The following is a 20,182-nucleotide window of genomic DNA, read 5'->3' on the forward strand; positions in this document are numbered from 1 at the left end:
ACAAGTGAATATAATTGAGAATAAATTAATCTAATTGTTTTCACCGCCACAATGCACACATAAATACATGCATACTTTGGTGTCGTGGTTTACTCTTTTTGAAAGGTGCCTTCGGATCTTGAATGTCCACCGTTGAATGCTAGCAGATATGAACAGCTGGGTTTAACATTATCTCGTCGGTTGCTATCTCCATTTGGGTTTCAGGTGGAAGTCGGAAGTTCTCCCAGAACTCAAAATCTCCACCTCCTTTTTGGTGAAGGATCATGATTCATGAACCAAACTGTGAAATTCCGTTCGCATCGCCTCGTTTCAAGGGCTCTTTTCAGAATCTTCATGAAACCTCTGGCAGCCTCCACTTGCAGCTCGTTTGTAGTGATATTCCCTGGAATGCTTTTTATACTCGGTGTAAGGGTTTTCTTTTTCATTCCTGTAGCTCCAATTATCACTGGTATAATTTCAGCTTCCTTCAATTTCCAAGTCCTCTTGACCTTATTTTTCAGATCCTGGTATTTGATCATTTTCCTGATTTCTGTCGCATTTATTCCAGTCATTGACAACTGAAACCTCGATCAACAATGCTGACTTTTCCTTTATGTGTTTGAGCACTATGTCTGGACACAATGCTTTGTTTGCAGTGTCCACACTTGATGGGATCTTGTCACACATGAGCGTTATATGTTCATTTTTCAAGGATCTGATCTGGTTTGTGTTTCAATGATTGTTCTGGATGTTGAAATGTTTACAGATTATATGTTCATTTTCATCCTTTTTTTTTTTTCATCCTTTTTTTTTTTTTCCAACTTCAGTGCCAATTCACCACTCTCACACCTCCCTCTCGAAGCAACTATCACACTCTTCTCCCTCCAAGCATCCCTCTCACCTTTCTCAACCCCCCCCTCACCTTTCTCCCTCAACTCTCCCCACTCACACTTCTCCCTGCATTCACCCTCTCACTCACCCTTCTCAAAGTCCCCCCCCCCACCCACATCCACAAAGCTGCCTCCTTCCCCTGCCCTCTCTCCTCCATCTCATAACTCTATCTCCTCAAATCCTCAACTGCTTTCTGCCTCTCTCTTATTGTACCTCAACCCAGTACCACAGAGCCTTTTCTCCTCCTCATCCGCCCCGCTCCCCTTGCTCTTCTGCAATCCCCCACTTTCTTTCAACAACTCTCCTTACCTCCCCCTCCTTCCTCCCTTGTCCGACCCTCCCCTTCCTCCTCCCCTCTCCTGCACTCAAACCTTCCTCCCCTCCCTCTTCATTAACAGTGTGGACCTCAAATATCCAGGGCCTTCGCTCAAACCTGACAGATATTTCCATACAGGTTGCCACTGACAAACCAGACATAATCTGCCTAACAGAAACTTTCCTCCCTCAAGATGTATCTGACTCACCAGTATCTCTCCTTGGTTACTCCCTCCTCTGGTATGACAGACCTGAAGCTCGTCCTGGTGCAGAAGTTGCTCTCTTCATCAAAGACTCTATTCCTCACTCTCCATGCACTGCCCTCACTCCCCCACACCCCCAAGAATACCTCTGGCTACGGCTTCCCTCCACTCCCACCTCATGTTTATATGTGTGCTGTACCGTCCACCTAACAGTGATGACTCCATCTACACCTCACTATCCGAAAACATGGACCAACTTCTATCTTCTCATCCGAACTCTCTCTTCCTCATATGCGGCGACTTCAATTGTCATCATGCCAGTTGGCTAGGTGTGGGTACCTCTCTCACCTATTATGGCACTCCAGCAAAAGACTTCTGCGACTCATTGGGACTGACTCAATCGGTCAACTTACCGACCCAGTTCACAACCAATGGTACTCCATCTCTTCTGGATCTGATTTTGACAAATTTCCCTGAAAATATCTGCTGTTCTTCCTCCACTCCAATCGGTTCTTCTGACCACGTCCTTATCATAATAAGCATATCTGGCTGTTATTAGAGAACCACCTCAGCGCTGTCGAGTCTGGCATTTCACTCAGGCTGACTGGCAGGGTCTCCAAGCAGCCATCGAACTTCGAGACTGGTCTCCCATCGCTACTTTTTCCAACATCAACTCGTCCTGGGAATTCTTTCAATGAAACTTGCTCTCTCTCATGCACCGATTTATCCCCTCTCGTCTTCAGTTGTCCTACGCTTCCTCCCGCCCTTGGTTTACTGAAGCTTGTGGCGAGGCAGTTGTCCTGAAACAACTTGCCTTTTCCTCATGGAAAGCAAACCCAACTGACGGTGATCTCAGTTCCTTCCATAAAGCTCGGAACAAGTGTGTATCTACACACAGGAGAGCCAGAAAACAACATCTTTCTCATCTCAAGTCTGAACTCTCAAACCTCTCTCCCTCCTCCAAATCCTGGTGGCATCGAATCAAATCTTTTTTTGGTGTATGTTCCCGCTCCATCCCCTCCCTTACCTGAAATGGCTGCACTGCTGATACCGCACGTTGAAAGGCTGAATGCCTAAACTCGGTGTTTGCATCTAAATCTTGTGTCCGAAACCCGTCACTTTCTGTACCCACCTGACTCAGTCGCACAACTGCCCCTGTACTCTGTGTCCTTTTCTTCTGACAAGGTGGAGAGCTTGCTGTCAAACCTCGACTCAGATTCTGCAACCGGTCCAGACGGCATCAGCCCACGTGTCCTAAAAACCTCCTCTGCTCTTGCTCACCCTCTCTCTGTTCTATTCGCCCTTTCATTTGCTCAAGGTCATCTGCCATCTGCTTGAAAATCGGAAAACATCACTGCCGTGCAAAAACAGTTCCCTGCATCCTCAGATCAATCAGCCTTCTCCCAAATCACCAGCAAGGTTATGGAATCCATCATCGATTCAGACATCAAATCCTTCCTCTTCTCCAATGGCTTGATTTCCGATCATCAATTTGGTTTCAGACCAGGTCACTCTACCTTGGATATGCTGCTTAAGCTCTCCCAACAATGATGGAGGTACTCAATGCCAGACATGAAATCAGTCGTATCCCTAGACACATTGCCCTGCTCACCCTGCTCACCAAACTCTCTTCCTATGGTATCCAAAACCACATCCACTCATGGCTCACAGACTTCCTCTCCTGTCGCAGCCAACGTGTGGCCCTAAATGGAGTTTTCATCCCCCCTTTCCGTCCAGGCTGGAGTTCCTCAAGGCAGCGTTCTGGGCCCTGTTCTTTTTCTGGTCTCACTCTCTGGACAATCCTCTATCTTTTTGCTGATAACTCCACCCTCTGTCGTACCATTTGTCATCCCTCAGACCGGAAAGCCGCAGCTTCTTCGCTCTCTGCAGATCTGGATAAAATCATAAACTGGTCCAACATGTAGAACATGTCTTTCAAACCTGACAAATCTCACACTCTCATCATGTCTCTCCGAACGGACCGTTTAGAACTCCCCCCCCCATCTACTTTCTCAACAATCCTCTGGAAGAAGTCCTTTCATTCAAGGTTCTGGGTCTCACTCGCTGCCATGATCTTTCCTGGCAGAGCCACATTTACAACCTAGCCTCCAGAGCCAGTCGCCGACTTGGAATCCTCCATCGTGCAATATCCTTCCTCTGCCCACCTGAGCTCCTGAACACATACAAAGGTTTCGTCCGCAGCTTGATGGAATACTGCTCTCCCCTCCTTGCTGGTGCTCCTGCCTCTCACCGTTCTTGGCTTTACGCTGTGGAAACTAAGGCATTTAAGATCATTGGTATCTCCCGCGGTGAGGCTGAGTCTTTGGGCCTCTCACTCTCTTACCGCAGGCAGGTCGGTTGTCTTTGTCTTCTACAGTCTCCTCTTCGGTCTCGCCTCCCCCCCCCTCCCCTTCTCTATCTGCAATATGTCCACCCCCATATTTCCGCAGGGTGTTCAAGGTCTGCCAGCAACCCCCTTCTGGGAAAACTACCAAAATCACAAATCACTGCTCATCTTCACTCTTTCATTTCTCAATTTTTTTTTCCTGCTTTTGGAATAAACTTCCACACTCTCTTCAATCCCATTCTTCCCTCCAGGCCTTTAAAACAGCTGTTCACCACCACCTCTTATCTTCCCCCCATCCAAAAGCCTCGATATTTTCTACCCCCATTAATCCACCCCAAACCCACCTCCTTCAATTTCCCTGCTTTCCTTCCTGAAAGTCCCTGTAGTGTCCATCTTGTATACCTCGTGTTCCCCGCCCCATCCCTCTCCCTTCCACAGATCTAATGTCTCTGTACCCCATTGTTTTGTCCTTCCCGATTCCGGCCCTCTTGTCTCATGCCCCCCTTTCTGTGCATTGTGTGTTAGCTCTCATACAATGTATACAAACAATGTTTCGACGATGTATGCAAAAAAAAAAAAAGATGTTCCAATGGATTACTCTGCAGACACGGTAATGTCTTTCTGTGTACAGCTGTTCTGACATGAGTTTTTTTTTACATTCCGAAAGGTGGTGGCTGGTACTTTCTGTTTCTATTCCATAAGACCTCCATTTGTCTGTTTGGCTTAATCCCAGGGCCGGATTTAGGGGAGGACCAACGATACATTTGTCCAGGGTGCAAACTCCAGGGGGCCCACAAAAAAAAACCATACGAATGATGATACATTTATTTATTTATTTATAAAGCTGGTATTATTTATTGCCTTGTCATCTCAAAGTTAGCAGGGATGGGAGACAGGAATTCAAGGTGTAATATAAACCAACGTTTTATTAAAAACACAGTCATACCAGACAAGCAATGAGTGACATCCCACACGAATCACGTGACCTACGGGAGGATCGCGAGCGGTGTCATACATCAAAATAACTCGATCACGCAACTGCGAATGATGTTGAAATTTTTTTATATGCAGTTTAGAATTGTAAAAAAAATTACATTGTTTTATACATAGACACAGACATATGGGCAAGAGGAAATATACGACGAAGACACTCCCGGAAGAGCCAGGGAAGTGGTGTCTAGTATCCAGTAGCGTAATACCACTCTCCACTGCGGCGACCGAGTGACGTTCTGGAAGTTGGAGAGTGGTACCGCTAAGTGGAAGAAATTAAAGGAAAAGCAAGCAAGCAAGTGGAAAAGGTTTGCTTTGTAAATTAGCTACATTATCCAATTTTGGGTTTACATTCTTGCAAGATGATGCAGCAACAACACCAATGGATCTAACCAGGATAACTGTCAGTGCTGACAACAGCATTGCTAAAGAACTAGGCCTGGGTGCAGAAAATGAACTCGACTCGCCTCCAAGATAACCATCTCATCCCACTTAAAACTCTGATCCTGATGTTCTTACCTTCAGTAATGATCCAGCTAAATGGAAAGACGACGAGTCACTTTGAGTGGACTGGACAAGGTGGGGACCCGCTGATTGCCAGAATTACTGCGAGAGATATGTGGCGTCAAAGAGAATATGTGAACAGGGTCGAACTCGACATATTATTCCAAAAAGCATTTTTTAAACGGATGCTGCAGAATGGGCAAATTGTTGATCGTGAATGGTTGCTGTCCTCTCCGTCAAAAGGGTGTATATTTTGCTTTGTGTGCAAATTGCTTTCTTCAAAGAAAAGCGCATTGTCTGATTCAGGATTTGATGATTGGAAGCGCACTGCTATCAGTCGGGGAACATGAACAGTCGCCAGAACATACACAATCTATGCTTCTGTGGTGTACGATGCAACATCAGGGTGGGAGAATCGACACCTCCACTGGAAATTCAGATCAAGCAGACGCAACAGTACTGGCGAAACGTGTTGGTCACGTCTTTAAATTCCTTGCTGAACGCGTTGTGGAATTTCGTGGAGCTAATGAAACATTCGGCTCACCACATAATGGAAACTTTCTTGGAATTTTGGAGCTCATTTCACAGTTTGGTCCTTTCCTTTCAGACCATCTTGCCAGGTTTGGAAATTCAGGAAGTGGAATTTCATTGTATCGTTTGTCCAGTATAAGTGAAGAGCTAATTGGACGAATGGGGAATAAAGTAAAATCTGCAGTTATTCAAGAGATTAACGGTGCAAAGTATTTCTCTATCAGTGTTGACAGGACACCTGATGTATCTCGCACAGATCAGCTCACCATCATGATACGCTATGGACATGTGACTGGGGCTCCTGTTGAACGATTTCTGAGTTTCCTTCCTATCACCGATCATTCAGGTGAGAATCTTGCTGATGCAATCTTGAACTACTGTCAAAAAAAATGGAATCGACTTTTCAAACTGCAGAGGCCAGTCATATGATAATGTATCAATCATGTCTGGAAAATACAAAGGTGTCCAAGCACGGCTAAAATAAATAAACTCGCACGCCGTTTGCATTTCATGTACTGGATATTCTTTAAATTTGGTTGGAAGAAAGGCAGCTGAATGCTGTGTGGATGCCATGACATTCTTTGGTATTCCAACAGGAATATACTGTTGCAAATTCGCGCCCGCCGGCGTGCGATCGGCCGCGTCACTCGAATCTCGACCGCGTCGCCCACCGGACGGACAATTCAGTCGTGACCCTCCAGGAACTATCGCCCGGAGCCAGTCACGGGTGGGCCTTTCGACCTCACCACAATCGTGCCAATCGGCCACCCGCGTAGGATAGTGTTGTTCGCCAAACTCGACCTACCTAAGTACCCACGCGGATGGTAAACCGGGCGATCGGACACGAACCACTTAAGCGGTCCGTTCCGTGCTACAGTGATAACCGAGCAGTGTTATCGTCGGCCTCGACGGTTCCGATTAATTATCGGGCGTATTAAGCCCACTACGAACCCTTTACGTGAAGCAGGATGGAGGGTCAATAAAGAAAAGACGAAGCGAAACAGGAAAACAGTTCACACAAAGCACATTTATTTCCTGGCACACGGAAAGCACACATATACAGCCAAACAGTCAAAATGCACCTATAGCAATTAAAACAAAAGCAACAACGACGCAGATTTACTACCGACTACGCGCACACACGGCAACACTTATACCGTTTTACTTTACAGACGGCGCCAACACACATTTACTCAAAAGCAAAGGAAAGAAGCCACCCTCATAGACAAGGGGGCAGATGGGCCTGTAGGCCAATATGTGCGCGTGACCTGAAGGAGCGGCCAGGCCCGCGAGACCGGGGGGGGGGGTCCTACCCGCGTCCTCGTGGCGCGTTGGCGGACGAGCCGCAGATGTGGCCGCGTGGCTGTGCCCCAACTCCATGCTCCTTGGCGGGTTTCGTTGGCACGAGGTTTGGAGTGGGGTGGGAACGGGGCCCCCTTGTTGCACTATCTCGGCGCGGGGGAAAGGGGGAATTGTTGATGCCCTGGGGGAGGGAGAATGGCTGGCTGGCTTGGGTCCCGCGACGAGCGATCCCACACCGCGACCTCGTCGCCGACCGCCGTCCTCGCCTCGGACCCGAGCTCCTTGCCTCTTCTCGCAACTCTTCTCAGCCGACTCCAGAACCTAACTCGATGACACACCGATGACTTCGCCACCCAACTCTGCCACACCGATGACTCGACTCACTCTTTCTGCCCTGATTCGCCTTGCGCTCGCCGTTTTATAGGCTGACAGGAGCAGCTAATATGCAAATATCCGCATAAGGATGACCTCGGGGGCGGAGCCACGCTCGCCAATTGGTCGGAGGAAAGGGGGCGTGAATCTCCCCTGATCCTAGAATTTGCATATATCGATTTCCTACAGACGCGTCTGGAGGCGGGGCCAAGCCGCTCCGCGCTTGCTAATTGGACGGAGCAAAAGTGGGCGTGTAGCGTTCCTGATCCAAATTTTCCTCGGAAAGGCCGCTATTTGCGCTCGCGGCTCGGTGCGTATCGCTGAACGGGCCCAAGACAGCCCGACGCTCAGTATTCACAGGTGGTGTGGGAATGGCCGTAGAAGGAGAGAGGTGAAGGTGGTGGAGGGTTTTCGGTGGTGCTTTGATGGTTATGGTGCCGTTTGGGAATGGCGGTGATGCGATGATGTGAGATTGAGTTGTGAGGGTAAAGGTCGTGGCTGTTGGCATTGTTGTTGTTGTCTGAGGGTTTGAGCGTGGTTACAGTTGGTGACGATGGCTGGCGTGGTGGTTGTTGTGTGATGGCAGTTGAGACGTGGTTGGTTCAAAATAAAGATAGAACAGAAAAACGGCTATCTCAAAGTGTCGCAGCCCGAATGAATTGCATAAATTCCCTCTATACAACGGGTTTGGGGCTAACTACACATGTACTTAGAGATATCTCACCTACGGGCCCTGAATGGTGGTTTGCGAATTTCCACAGCCGTAACAATACTATTTGTTTTCCTCTTCCTCTTATCGCTGGGAAATACTTTGTCAAAACCTTGGTGAAAATGGCATTACATTGTTGTCAAGCGATTGTCAGACACAAGGTGTTCAGCAAGACGTGATGCTGCGAGAGCGTTTAAAGGCCCGGTCACACCTTGACGTTTTAGCCAGCGATGGCAACGTATTAAAATGTATCTAAAACGCTGGCTTACGTTGAACTTTTGATGTTTTTTTTTAAAGATTCGGACGTATTCATAGCGACTTGGTCTTATGTATAACTCATTGGTAACGGACACAGAACGTTTCATTGTGTTATAGATAACTTATACCAACGAATGCTGAACCTGTTGTCGGCCTACACAACCGATGCCCAACGATAGTCTAACTTAGGCATAGCGCGTTGCACGCATCGCCGATGACGTCGTGACGTAGCCTATTAAAAGGCTGACGCACAACGATTCGAATGATAACTGCCGTAGAAATGGAAGTGTCAACATCGCGGTCACACCTTGGCGATCTTGCCAGCGTATGCTGACCTTAGAAAAATGTGTCTAAAACGTTGGGGGCACGTCAAATACGGTATGAGTAAGTTTGGTATACGTGAGTACAACGCTAAAGTACGCTATCATACGTCGTAGTAAGTAGAGTACGTCAAATTTTTCAACATGTTCAAAATTTTACGACGTACTCGGCATATGACACACGTTCCGCATGCGATGGGGATAAGTTTTACACACAATATGCGGACGCTTACACACGTCCACAAACGCTCCTTATAAGCTACTCATAAGTCGAAACACGTCGCGGTAATGTCTTTTTTACGCGAAACTTATTTCTAACTTATGTTTGACGTGCTTTGAACCAATTCTTTACGTAGTCCCAACACACATCGACGTATGTAGACGTATTCCAATGACGTCTTCCGGTCTTCCGGTCGACAAAAAAAAATTAATTAACGTGTTTCTAGCTTACAACTGCCATATAAAGACGTGTTCCCAGCGGTTTTGGGAATTGGTATATAAAAATGGTGTTCATAAAAGGGGAACCCAACAGTGTTTTCGAGTCCTTTTTGAGTCGATGTCCATGTCAGCAGTAACAGTATCAGTATTAGTATTAGTATTAGTAGTAGTTTGTTCATGTTGGCAGTAGTAGGTGAGTGTGAGGGGGAGGGTGTGGGTTATGATGGATCGTCCTTGCGTTTAACGATTTCACGATTTAAATGATAAACTCAACGATTTAAATGGCTGTATCTCCACTATTGAAAGTAGACACTTGCGCTCAACAATTGGATTTTTTTTACACTCAACGACTTTTAAACGGTACCACTCAGCTATTTTCATTGTTTACAATGAACGATTTAAATTGCTGTCACTCGCCTTTGTTTTTTGACGCTGGGGTTTTGAAATTTGAAGCGTTTCTTCTGAACGTGTTAAAACGCTCAAACTCGACTATTTTAAATAGACGCTGCCGATGGACAATTGGAATCATAGCCAAGCTAGACATCGAAGTGTGAACATCCTCGTCATGCCGAAGAAAAGTTTGAAGAATGCTGCAAATAAGTGTCCTGGCCATGGCTGTGGACGCTGACGCAAGGACGATCCATTATACCGACGTCTTTCAGCCTATGAGTAACTTAAAAGGAACGTCTGTCGGTGTGGCAACGATCGTGTAACGTGCCAACAACACGTTAATCATAGGTTAGAAATAAGTTTCGGGTACGCGAAACATTACCTCGGCGTGTCTCAACTTATTATTAACTTACAAGTAGCATGTGTTGACGTCTGTCAACGATCGCAGACCGTGCATACAACTTGTGGCCAGCGTAGCGGAACGTGTGAGTCGTACGCCGGCATACGTCGTGAAATTTCAAGCATGAAAAAATTTGAGGACAACCAAAAAGTACGTTTAAAGCTAACGTACAACGACGTATGGCAGTGTTTTTCAGCGTGCTCTCAATGTTATCAAAACTTACCCATAACGTATTCAACGTGTGCCAGCGTTTTAGAAAAAAAATTCAAAAATCGGCATACGTTGGCTAAAACGTCAAGGTGTGACCGGGCATTAAGAAAGGATACGTGCAGATAAAGAATGCTCTGGATACAGTAGCTCAAGACAGCGATTATCAACCACCAGAAAGTAGACACGTGGCTCAACACTTCAGCAGCCAGGTGGACCACATCGAAACAGTCATTCTTGCTGACTTGTGGGATACAATCCTGGATAGATTTAATGCAACTATTCAGTCAGTCCAAGCAGAAGACATCAAACTGTCACTGGTGGTTAAATTACTGTAATCTCTAAAAGCATGCGTCATGATTTTGATGATTATGAAGAACGCGCCATACAATTAAGAGTTGACAAGATATACCGGAATGCAACGCTACGGGAGAGACGATTGCCCGGTGCTTTGCATGATGGACCAAGTCACACTGAAGTGTGTCTCCAAGGCAGAGAAAAATTTCGCATTGAGACTTCATAAAAATCCTGGATACCCTTTTCAACGCATTGTCAACACCAAACAGAAGCGTATGTCGATGTACACGACGTGTTTAGCTTTCTGACTAAGTTTCAAGACACGTCAACACATGATATTCAAAAAAATCTGCTGCCCTCTTGTCCACTTATCCTTCAGATTTGGATGCATCCTTCCCAGCAGAAATGCATCACTTTGCTGAATTTGTTGTGGCTAAAGAGAACAAACAGCTTCTGACCTCCTTCGCCTCATTTTAAATGCCCCATGATTTCCAAATGTGGCCACGGCTTTACGCATTTACCTTTCCTTGATATGCACCAACTGCTCCAGTGAATGGTCATTCTCTCATATGGGACTCATAAAGAATGAGCTGAGAGCCACCATGGGCCAGGATTGCCTCAAACTGCCTTGCCATCATGACGACGGAATGTGACATTTTGAGAAAGTTAGATTTCTCTGATATCTTCATAGACTTTCCAAGTGTGAAATGAAGAAGGAAAACATTATGAAGTAGTGAGACAATTTTCATGTTGCTTGTAGTGAAATGCAGTACAAGCGCATAGTAACATTGTAAACTGTTTTTCGGATTTTTTTTTATTACCTATTATACGTTTTGAGTATAATTCATATATGCTATTGGTATCCAAGTTAATGAAAAAAGTATTTTTACTTTTGATTTTTATGAAGTTTTAAAAAGTGCTGTGGTGAAATGTTCATAGATCCATACACACTAACACAGTTCAGCTCTTTCTTTCTTTCTTTTTTAATTTTTAATTTCGTCCCACTATGTTGCAAGGTTTATGGTGAGGTTGGACTGCCAGAGCAGTCAGGCTTTACACCAAAGAGGTCACCGATTGAGCATATCCTTGCTCTTCGGGTCCTCACCGAACGTAGATGTGAGTTTCGGCAGGGGATGCTGGCAGCTTATGTTGATCTCTGTAAAGCGTTCGATTCAGTGAATCGGGATGCCCTCTGGAGGATTCTCGGTCTTCGTGGGGTGCCACCAAAACTGATCGATCTGATGTCTGAACTCTACTCTGGTACTGAGAGTGCTGTGAGATGTGGTGGTGCAATCTCTGACTTATTTTCAGTTGTTACTTGAGTTTGTCAGGGGTGTGTACTGGCCCCCACACTTTTCAGCACTTTTATGGACTGGATTCTAGGTAGGATGTCTGAGAGATCAAGCTGCGCTGCATCGTTGGGGAATGTCAAGATCTCTGACCTTGATTTCGCAGATGATGCAGTCATCTTTGCGGAGACTTTAGATATCCTTTTGGGAGCCCTCGAGGTGCTGAATGAGGAGTCGGAGCCGCTGGGATTCCGGGTTTCTTGGGTCAAAACTAAGATCCAGGCTTTCAATGACATCTGTTGATGCCGCTGTCCTGTCGGTGCCTGTTTGTGGTGAGGATGTTGAGGTCACGGAGAGATTCACTTACCTTGGCAGTGATATTCTTGTCTCTGCCGGCTGTGAGTCAGAGGTCAATCGACGTCTGGGTCGGGCCTGGGGAGTCATGGATTCACTTGATAATGGGGTGTGGCGCTGCCGGTAACCTGTGCGGGAGGACGAAAGTCCGAGTCTTCAGGTCCTTGGTGCTTCCAGTCTTGCTCTTTAGATGCGAGACTTGGACTCTGACCAAGGATCTGAGAAGGAGATTTGATTCCTTTGGTACCAGGTCTCTTCGGAGAATCCTTGGCTATCACTGGTTGGACTTTGTGTCCAACGAGCAGTTGCTGAGAGAGACTCAAATGAGATTTGTTACCTACATAGTCCGTGAGCATCAGCTGCGGCTGTATGGACATGTGGCTCGTTTTCCTGATACTGATCCTGCTCACCAGATTCAGCGAGGAAGTCTCGTGAGTGGAGGAGGCCAATGGGCCGACCACGTGCCTCGTGGTTGTAGCAGGTTGATCGGCATCTCAAGAAGATTGTGATGGGCCAGGCATCTGCCTGGGGGATGGCCAGACGGAGGCCCCTGGAGTACCGGTGGAAAGTGTACGCAGCGACGCACTGCTCTGGCACATGCTCCCATACTACCCTAATGTTCTGTTCTACTACCCTAACGCTCTACTACCCTAATGTTCTGGGGCCTATTACACATAAATCCGGCCCTGCTTAATCCCGTCATTTTCTTGAAGGTATTCGTGTGGTGTCCTTGGTTTTGAGCATTTATGATGACTTATTCTCCATCCCAATTAATTTGACCTCTTCTTAGCCATTCCAATGAGCCTTCTTTGTCGATCCCTATGCTATAAAGCTCTTTTTTTAATCTTCCTGCTCTTTTGTCATTCTCCCATTTGTCAGAGTATATCTGCTGATATTTCTTTTTGTAGTTTTCCTTTTTTTCTTTTTTCTTTTGCATTCATTGGGGCTGTGCTTGTCTCTGTTTTGTTTTCCTGTGTAGTCTCTATCATTTGCACCTGCTTTTGGAAGTTTGTTGCTGAATGGATTAAGGATCCCTTTTCGGGTCTGTTGTTTTCGTGCTCATGCACAAATCTCATCCGATAGTCTGTTGAGCTTTTCACATACTCTGCTAGTCCGACACACGATGTTCTGTGCACTTGATTAAGCTCCATCAAACCACCTGCTCCTCCTCGTCTAAGTACAACCTCGGTATGCATTGGTTTTTGTAGAATATTTTGTGACTATTTGGAAGTTTCCTTGTTTTGGTGTCCAAATTTCTGATCTCCAATTGTGGCTAGTTTATAATTGCACAGCTATATTGGAATACCGCCACTGCAAGTTGGTTTACAGCTTTGGTTTTGTTTCTTGAAGAGAGGATGACTTCATAATTGGTCTTATTCTGTCGGTACTCTTTGCTAATTATTTTTCGCATTTTTTTGTGTTGTACCTGGGGGCCTTCCTCGATTCTGAGGTGTTTGTAAGGATGCTTCGTTTTCTTGTTTCTGTATTGTTGTACTTTGATATATTGAGATGATGTCTGTTCTTTTTGTTATTTTTTTGTGTACAAATGTGAATGTGGCACATTTGTCAAGGCCAAACTCCATTCAGATGTCCTCCAAGTACTGCTTTACTAGTTTCAGCTGATCTGCCAATTTCTTATCATTCATTGTGAAGAGTTTTAGATCGTCCATGAACAATAGATGTCAACTTTCTTGTTTCTTTGGTCATTTTTCGGTTGCACGTCAGACTGTATCCGTGTCATTGTTCATTGATGAGGTTACTGAGTGGGTCCAGAGCCAGACAAAACAGGAGGGGGGAAAGACTGTCACCTTGTAAGATACCACATGATATTTTTACTCCTGGGATTTCAATCTTTCCTTCCATGTGAGGTCATATCAGAGTTGTGTTCCAGAGTGTCATTGCTTTCTCAATCAGTGTGACTATCTGGGGGTCATTTTTTCACACTTGCATGCATTGTATAATCCATGAATGTGGGACACTGTCGAAGGCTTTTTGTAATCTATCCAGGCTATGGATAAGTTGGTTTGTCAGAGTTTGCAGTTTTAAAGGATGGTTTTATTTAACAATAAATGGTCTATCGGTCCATGGCATCCTCACGTACATCCTTTTTGCTCTGCCTCTAAAGCTCCTTGTTGAGTGAAATGGTCATAAATCGCATCAGTGATTATACCTGTTAAAAGTTTGTTTGGTGTTGGTAGGCATGTTATTGGTCTATATTTGTTGGATAGATGGGTTTCTTCAGATTTTGGGATTCAAAGAGTATTGCCTTCTGTGAACCATTCATCCATTGACTGTTCTTCTTGGATGAGTTCGTTAAATGCTCGATCGTAGCGAGGGAGGAGAGTATGTAATTGCTTTAGCCAGAAGTTTGGAATCCCATCCGGGCCTGGGCATTTGAAGTTTGGCGCTTTTACAAGATGTTTTCTAATTTTCTCCATCAATTTTCATTGGGTGCATTTCCTGTAGATGTTGCTTTTTCTTTTCCAAGTGTCATATCCACTCTGCTTCGTTGTTGCATTCTTTTTAATCTTCAGATATAACTTTCCAGAATTTTTCTAGGTCCTGTTTTAAAAATATATATATTTTTTTGGTTGGGGGGAATTGTCACATTTGTTTTTTCCCGAGCTCTCAGTATAACTTTTTTGGGTTGTTTTCTAACTTGATTTTCATTTCTTCTGTTGTTGGCCTCATAATAGTTTTTTTTATTTTCCTGGCTCTCTGTTGTATTTGGAGTTTTTATTATGGACAGCTAAGGCCTTAGTTATTTTATAACTTGGTTTACAGATCCGCCAACGGTATATTTGCCGAAATGAAATATAAATACAAAACACATTTTTAGGCTTTTATATTTATACATTTTCCGCCGAAGGTGCAAAAGTTTCAAAACCCGAAATGTAAACGTCGGCATTTATTTTCAAAATATAATTTCGTGCGCGCGCCAAAATGCCGAGTCACCTTTAGCCAAACTGCGCAGTCGTCTTCGGTCTTGGCGTCTGAGCAGTGGCCAGCGTGGTTCAGATCGACTGTGATTTCTGGGGCGAAAGTGATTGTTAAGAAGTATGTCAGTGCTATAAATTTGAGTGACTGGATTGGTGATTTAATTCCGCAACATCTTGATGACGAATAATCTGGCCGAACGATTGCATCAATTCAGTGCAGCAGTAGGGACGATTCCTAGGCTACTCTCGATCGTGCCGATTTTGTTTCCATCGAAAGTTGTACACCGCTGTTCATATTGAAAGATTTCGGTGCCAAGTATGTCAATTTCCCTGCGAGATGCTGATATTCAGCTTTCAACGGACCAGAAATCGGCCTTTGATGTGCTCATGGGGATGGGGAGACTGTACGATCAGATGCCCACTGAAAAGTAAGAGCTGGTTATGGCAATGATTGACCGTTTTGAGCGTGTTGACTCCTAGTAGACACCTTTTTTTTTTAATCATATCCAGCACTATGCACTGGTGTGCACGCACACATCTATGACTCGGACAGTAATTTTCTCAGCATTGTTTCTATTTGTTTGATCCAACAGGTTTCCATAAAAAAAACATGCCAGACTATATTGTAAAAACAAGTTTTAATCCTTCTTTATTGTTTTTTTACATCAGATGATGCAGTGAACATGGGCATCCTGCATTTGAATGGTCTTCCATCTTCAATGTTTTCTTAGATCCTCCTGGTCCGGGATTTATATTTATTTTCCCCCCACCTACCCTTGTCTTTTCCATGGAACATCCGAAAAAAATCATAAAAATATATAATTTCTAAAAATTGAAATTATATTTATATTTATATTTCAACCTACCGACCCTACATTTTAGCTGAAGAACTGCGTAAACCAAGTTATGAATAACCAAGGCCTAATGGGTGTAGTCTATTGTTTTCTATGTTGTATTTCTTTTTTGCCTGTCTGGTTCTTTAAATGAGCTTTATATTTCTGTTCCCCTCTTGAATTGTTCTATTTGTCCCATTTCTATCCAGTTGGTCTCTGCTTCTCAAGTCTCTGTTTCCATGGTGGTGTTTTGTTTCTCGTCAGATTAATCAGATCTATATTTTTTGTGTCATTGTTTGCCTGGTATTTTCTCTTCGACATAGTGTTGCTGCATAACTCACATCGTTAATTTCTCTCATATTAGGAGATTTTTGGGAGCATTTTGGTGACTGCTTGGTTTATTCTCCTTACTTGTATCTTCAAGTGTTTATTCGGTGAAGATGCAGTCTTTGCTTGAGTGATATCAATTTAATTTCCTCGATTTGATGAGCCAGTTCAGCTTCTAGCCTATGCTGTTCATTGTCCACCTCCTCTTCCTCTTTTTCATTCTGTTGTCCATTATTCTCCTCCTAATTGTGATCTATCCTTGCTGTTCTTATTTGTTTCGTTTGCAAATGTGCTATTTTATCGGAGTTAGTAACTTTGAGTTGATTTTTTCACTATGGATGCTGCTGCAGCATTTCTTTTTCTCATTCTCTGGTCATGTTGTAGGGTTTTCAGTTTTGTTTCTTGATTCAATTCTCCAATGTGTTGCCCAATTTATGTTTCCGTTATTGTGATTAAATTTGAAGTCTCATCTGTTTGTTTTCCTCTCTCGTTCTATTTTCTGTGTAACATCAGTAAGTTCTGTTGGTTGTGCCTTTTCTTTGGGAGTTTGTACTCTGGGAATCTCAGCCAAAACGTTTGTTCCATCATTCCATTGTGGCATTGGTGGTCGGTCACCATTTGTTGGTGACCAATCATTTCTTATTGCCTCTTCAGTTTGTTCATCTCTTATTGTTCGTTCCTCCTCTGTGAATATTTTCTGTTTGAGGATATTGTTTTTCTTTGAGTTTTGTGTTGCCCTGTTAAAATTACCTTTATCAGAGCATAATCTTCAGATTTCTGTTCCCAGGGGTTTGTACTTTTTCTTGCCTTTTCGTCTGGCATATTCCATTGCCCATGATAACGTCCATTTTTCCTACTTTGTTCAGATTTTATTTTTAACCTCCGCCATCGAAGATGGACGGAGGTTACTGTTTTCACCCCTGTCTGTTTGTTTATTTGTTTGTTTGTGAACTGTATTACGGAAAAAGTCCTGGACGGATTTCGACGAAACTTGTTAACCTCCGCCATCGAAGATGGACGGAGGTTACTGTTTTCACCCCTGTCTGTTTGTTTGTTTGTGAACAGTATTACGGAAAAAGTCCTGGACGGATTTCGACGAAACTTGGTGGGGGGTTAGGTCTAGTCCAAGGATCATGCCATTAGATTTCGGACTTGGTCCAAAGTCCAATATGGCCGCCATTTTGAAAAAATATTTGAATTTTTGTTTTTGCATTTCTACATGTTTTAAGTGATTTCCAACCAAAAATAAATAAATTTGTTGGAGAAATAAAAAAATTTGCAACTTTTTTCAAAAAAATTTCGATTTTATTTGAAAAATATTTGAATTTTTTTGCATTTCTACATGCTTTAAGTGATTTCCAACCCCCCACCCCCCAAAAAAAATTGTTAGAGAAAAAAAAACAAATTTTGCACCTTTTTCAACAAAAAAAATCGACTTTTTTTTTTTTTGGCATTTTTACATGCACGTCGATCTAGTTTAGTTTATTCAATCGTGGTTCAGTGTAGAGTCTGATCCGTTTTGACCTACAATTAATAGGATATCAGGTTCACTTAAGTGACCCAGCGGTATTGGCGGCGGAGGTTTTGCACTCTACCGAGTGCTCCCCCTCTAGTTGATACTGATTCACTATTTTTGGGTCATCCAATTTATGTCTTCAATTGCTTACTGTCTTGCTTTGTCAGTTATTTCCTTTATTCTTTCCCGGGTCAATTATCTTTGGGTCATTGAAAGTGCTGCAGTGATACTTCTCCTTCTTCTTCTTCTTCTTCTTCTTCTTCTTCTAATAATAATGATAATAAAAAAAAATTTTGTGGAAGTCTTTCGGGCTTGGCTGCCGACTTTGTTCATTTCAGTTGGTTCATGAATCTTTCTCTTTTACCACTAGTCCCCCATGCTTCATGCACAGAGTACGCTTTGCAGTCGAGGATGATTTTCTTCTCTAGAATGGGCAGACTTATTACTATGGAAGTATTACTTGTGGGTTGAGCATTATTGCAAATGTCAAAATTTTCTGTTGAATTGATTTTCTTTATTTATTTTTAGAGGCATTGCTTTCCTAATCTCGAGTAGCCGACACTGCACCATCTCATAGAAATGTTTTATGATATATATGCTCGTCTGTATTTCATGAATGGAAGTTTAATTATTCGTGAATTGTAAGATTTGGTTACGGTGAGTTTTATGTACAGTTTTGTATTGTGCAGGTTTTGCGCTGGGACGTTCACAGCTTGCTTTCTGGTAAAAGTTACTATGACAAGCAATATGATGCAGAGATAAAGAAACTACCATTGAAGTATGACAGCTTTGACCACTTCTTCACTACAATGAAACCTCTTCTGATGATTGAAACCTGGGAGAGGGTGAGTTATTCTGGCCAAACCGTCTTTTGACTTGGCCCATGTGAGTTATCGCCGTACCCTCGTCTTTGGTAACTAAGTCATCTATTTTTTGGCTACAATATTGTTGCATCGTTTTCAGTTTTATTAAGCGATTCACTGATCTTTAGGAAGATAAAATGCATTATGGCAGAATTCATAACCCCTCCCCACATCGTTCTCATTATGTCTTGGAAATCTGTTTACTTCCTTTCCTCTTGCTCTTATTGCTTCGAAAATGCCATTCATTCTTACTGCCCAAGTCACTCTTGTTTCTCTTGTTGATGGAAATTCAACTGAGCTGCATTTCAAATTTTCAGGAAATTGCAGGTTGTATTGTGCAGCTGATAAAACTTTCAATCTAAATATTCAGGGTGTTTCAAATAAAAAAGAACTGGACAACTTTGGTTGTTAATATATTTGGAACCACAAATGATACAACAACACCATTTAGTTTACATGATACAGAAACTCATAAAGCTTTGTGCACACCATCAATACACTTCAATGTTTGAGCTCCCTTTGTCACTTGCAGGACATCAAGGCGGGACACGAGTTCTTGCCATTTTCAGCTTGGCATGTTTGCATCCACCAGTGCGCATGCAGCTGTGATACGAGAACAGAGATCCTGCAGGTTTGCCACCTTGGTGTTGTAGATAACACCTTTGACAAACCTTCACAGAAAAAATCAAAAATGAAGACACTCCACAACTCTTCAGGATTCCCCAAAGCATTCAAACTCCCCCCCCCCCCCAAGTCTCCACTAAGCCTCATCCTTGAGCTTGCCAACATCCAGCCTAGGCTGGGATGGTACCATTAACCCAGATTTAAGCTGCAACTTCAGAGATGCTACCACAAGCCTGTGGTCGATATTGAGGAACTGAGCACTCCGGTAGACCCTGCAGTTCTGGATCATACTCCAGAAACCATCAACAAGCACATCGTCAATCTCCTTTGCCACACCGCCAGCCTCCAGCCAGATCACGCCACAACCAGCCAGATCAACAAGTCCAGCGATGAGCCTGTGGGCGCTGAAACCATAAACTAGCCACCCTAAGTCCATGATTTCTTGCAAAGTCAAGGAACTTAGTGCTATTCTGGTTCACAGTTCCAGACCCATGGGGACCAACACATGTCTCATGACTATCCCTATCAGTTCCAGTTGATGCGCTGGAATTCTGTAAGACTTATAAGAGTATCTCTCCTGGGGCACTGGTCAACCACAGATTCAAGCGTGCCGTAGAATGCGTCCTTCACGGTGAGATCACTCGCCTCAGTCAGAGCATATGCAGAGAACAGAGAAACGAAACCCAAGGAGTGACGAATCCTTGGTCTCAGAATACGCCTGTTGACTAGTGTTACCTCAATTACCATTAGAATCAGCTTATTGGACACAGCTACAGCAACTCATTGGGCATGGTAAGCATCAGAGCGACCAGACCAATAGTCGGTGAAACCATCTGTCATGATCTCACCACTATCCCGTCTCCGAACCTCAGAGTGCTGCAATACTAATGTTCCAACGCTTGACCTCAGATGCTAAAAGAGACAGGTGATCATTCTCTCTTAAGGAAAGGAAATTCCAAACACCCACCCGAAGGGACCGCCTCA

The 20,182-nt window shown here is 43.9% G+C and overlaps 1 protein-coding gene across 9 annotated transcripts in view; it reads left to right on the forward strand.

Moving 5' to 3' along the window:
• Positions 1–20,182, forward strand: part of SETX (senataxin) — a 185,346-nt gene that overhangs the window by 70,934 nt on the left and 94,230 nt on the right. For all 9 annotated transcript variants that reach the window (XR_015062741.1, XR_015062740.1, XR_015062753.1 and 6 more), the window contains one exon: positions 18,401–18,556. Coding sequence is in view for 2 of the 9 variants with exons in the window: in XM_085899765.1 (XP_085755891.1) it covers positions 18,401–18,556 (156 nt within the window). In the remaining 7 variants the exon portion in view is untranslated. The remainder of the gene's footprint in view (positions 1–18,400; positions 18,557–20,182) is intronic.

Source organism: Eptatretus burgeri, chromosome 1, assembly GCF_056783735.1.
Source record: "Eptatretus burgeri isolate ZD-2024b chromosome 1, Ebu_testis_v1, whole genome shotgun sequence".
Taxonomy (NCBI): domain Eukaryota; kingdom Metazoa; phylum Chordata; class Myxini; order Myxiniformes; family Myxinidae; genus Eptatretus; species Eptatretus burgeri.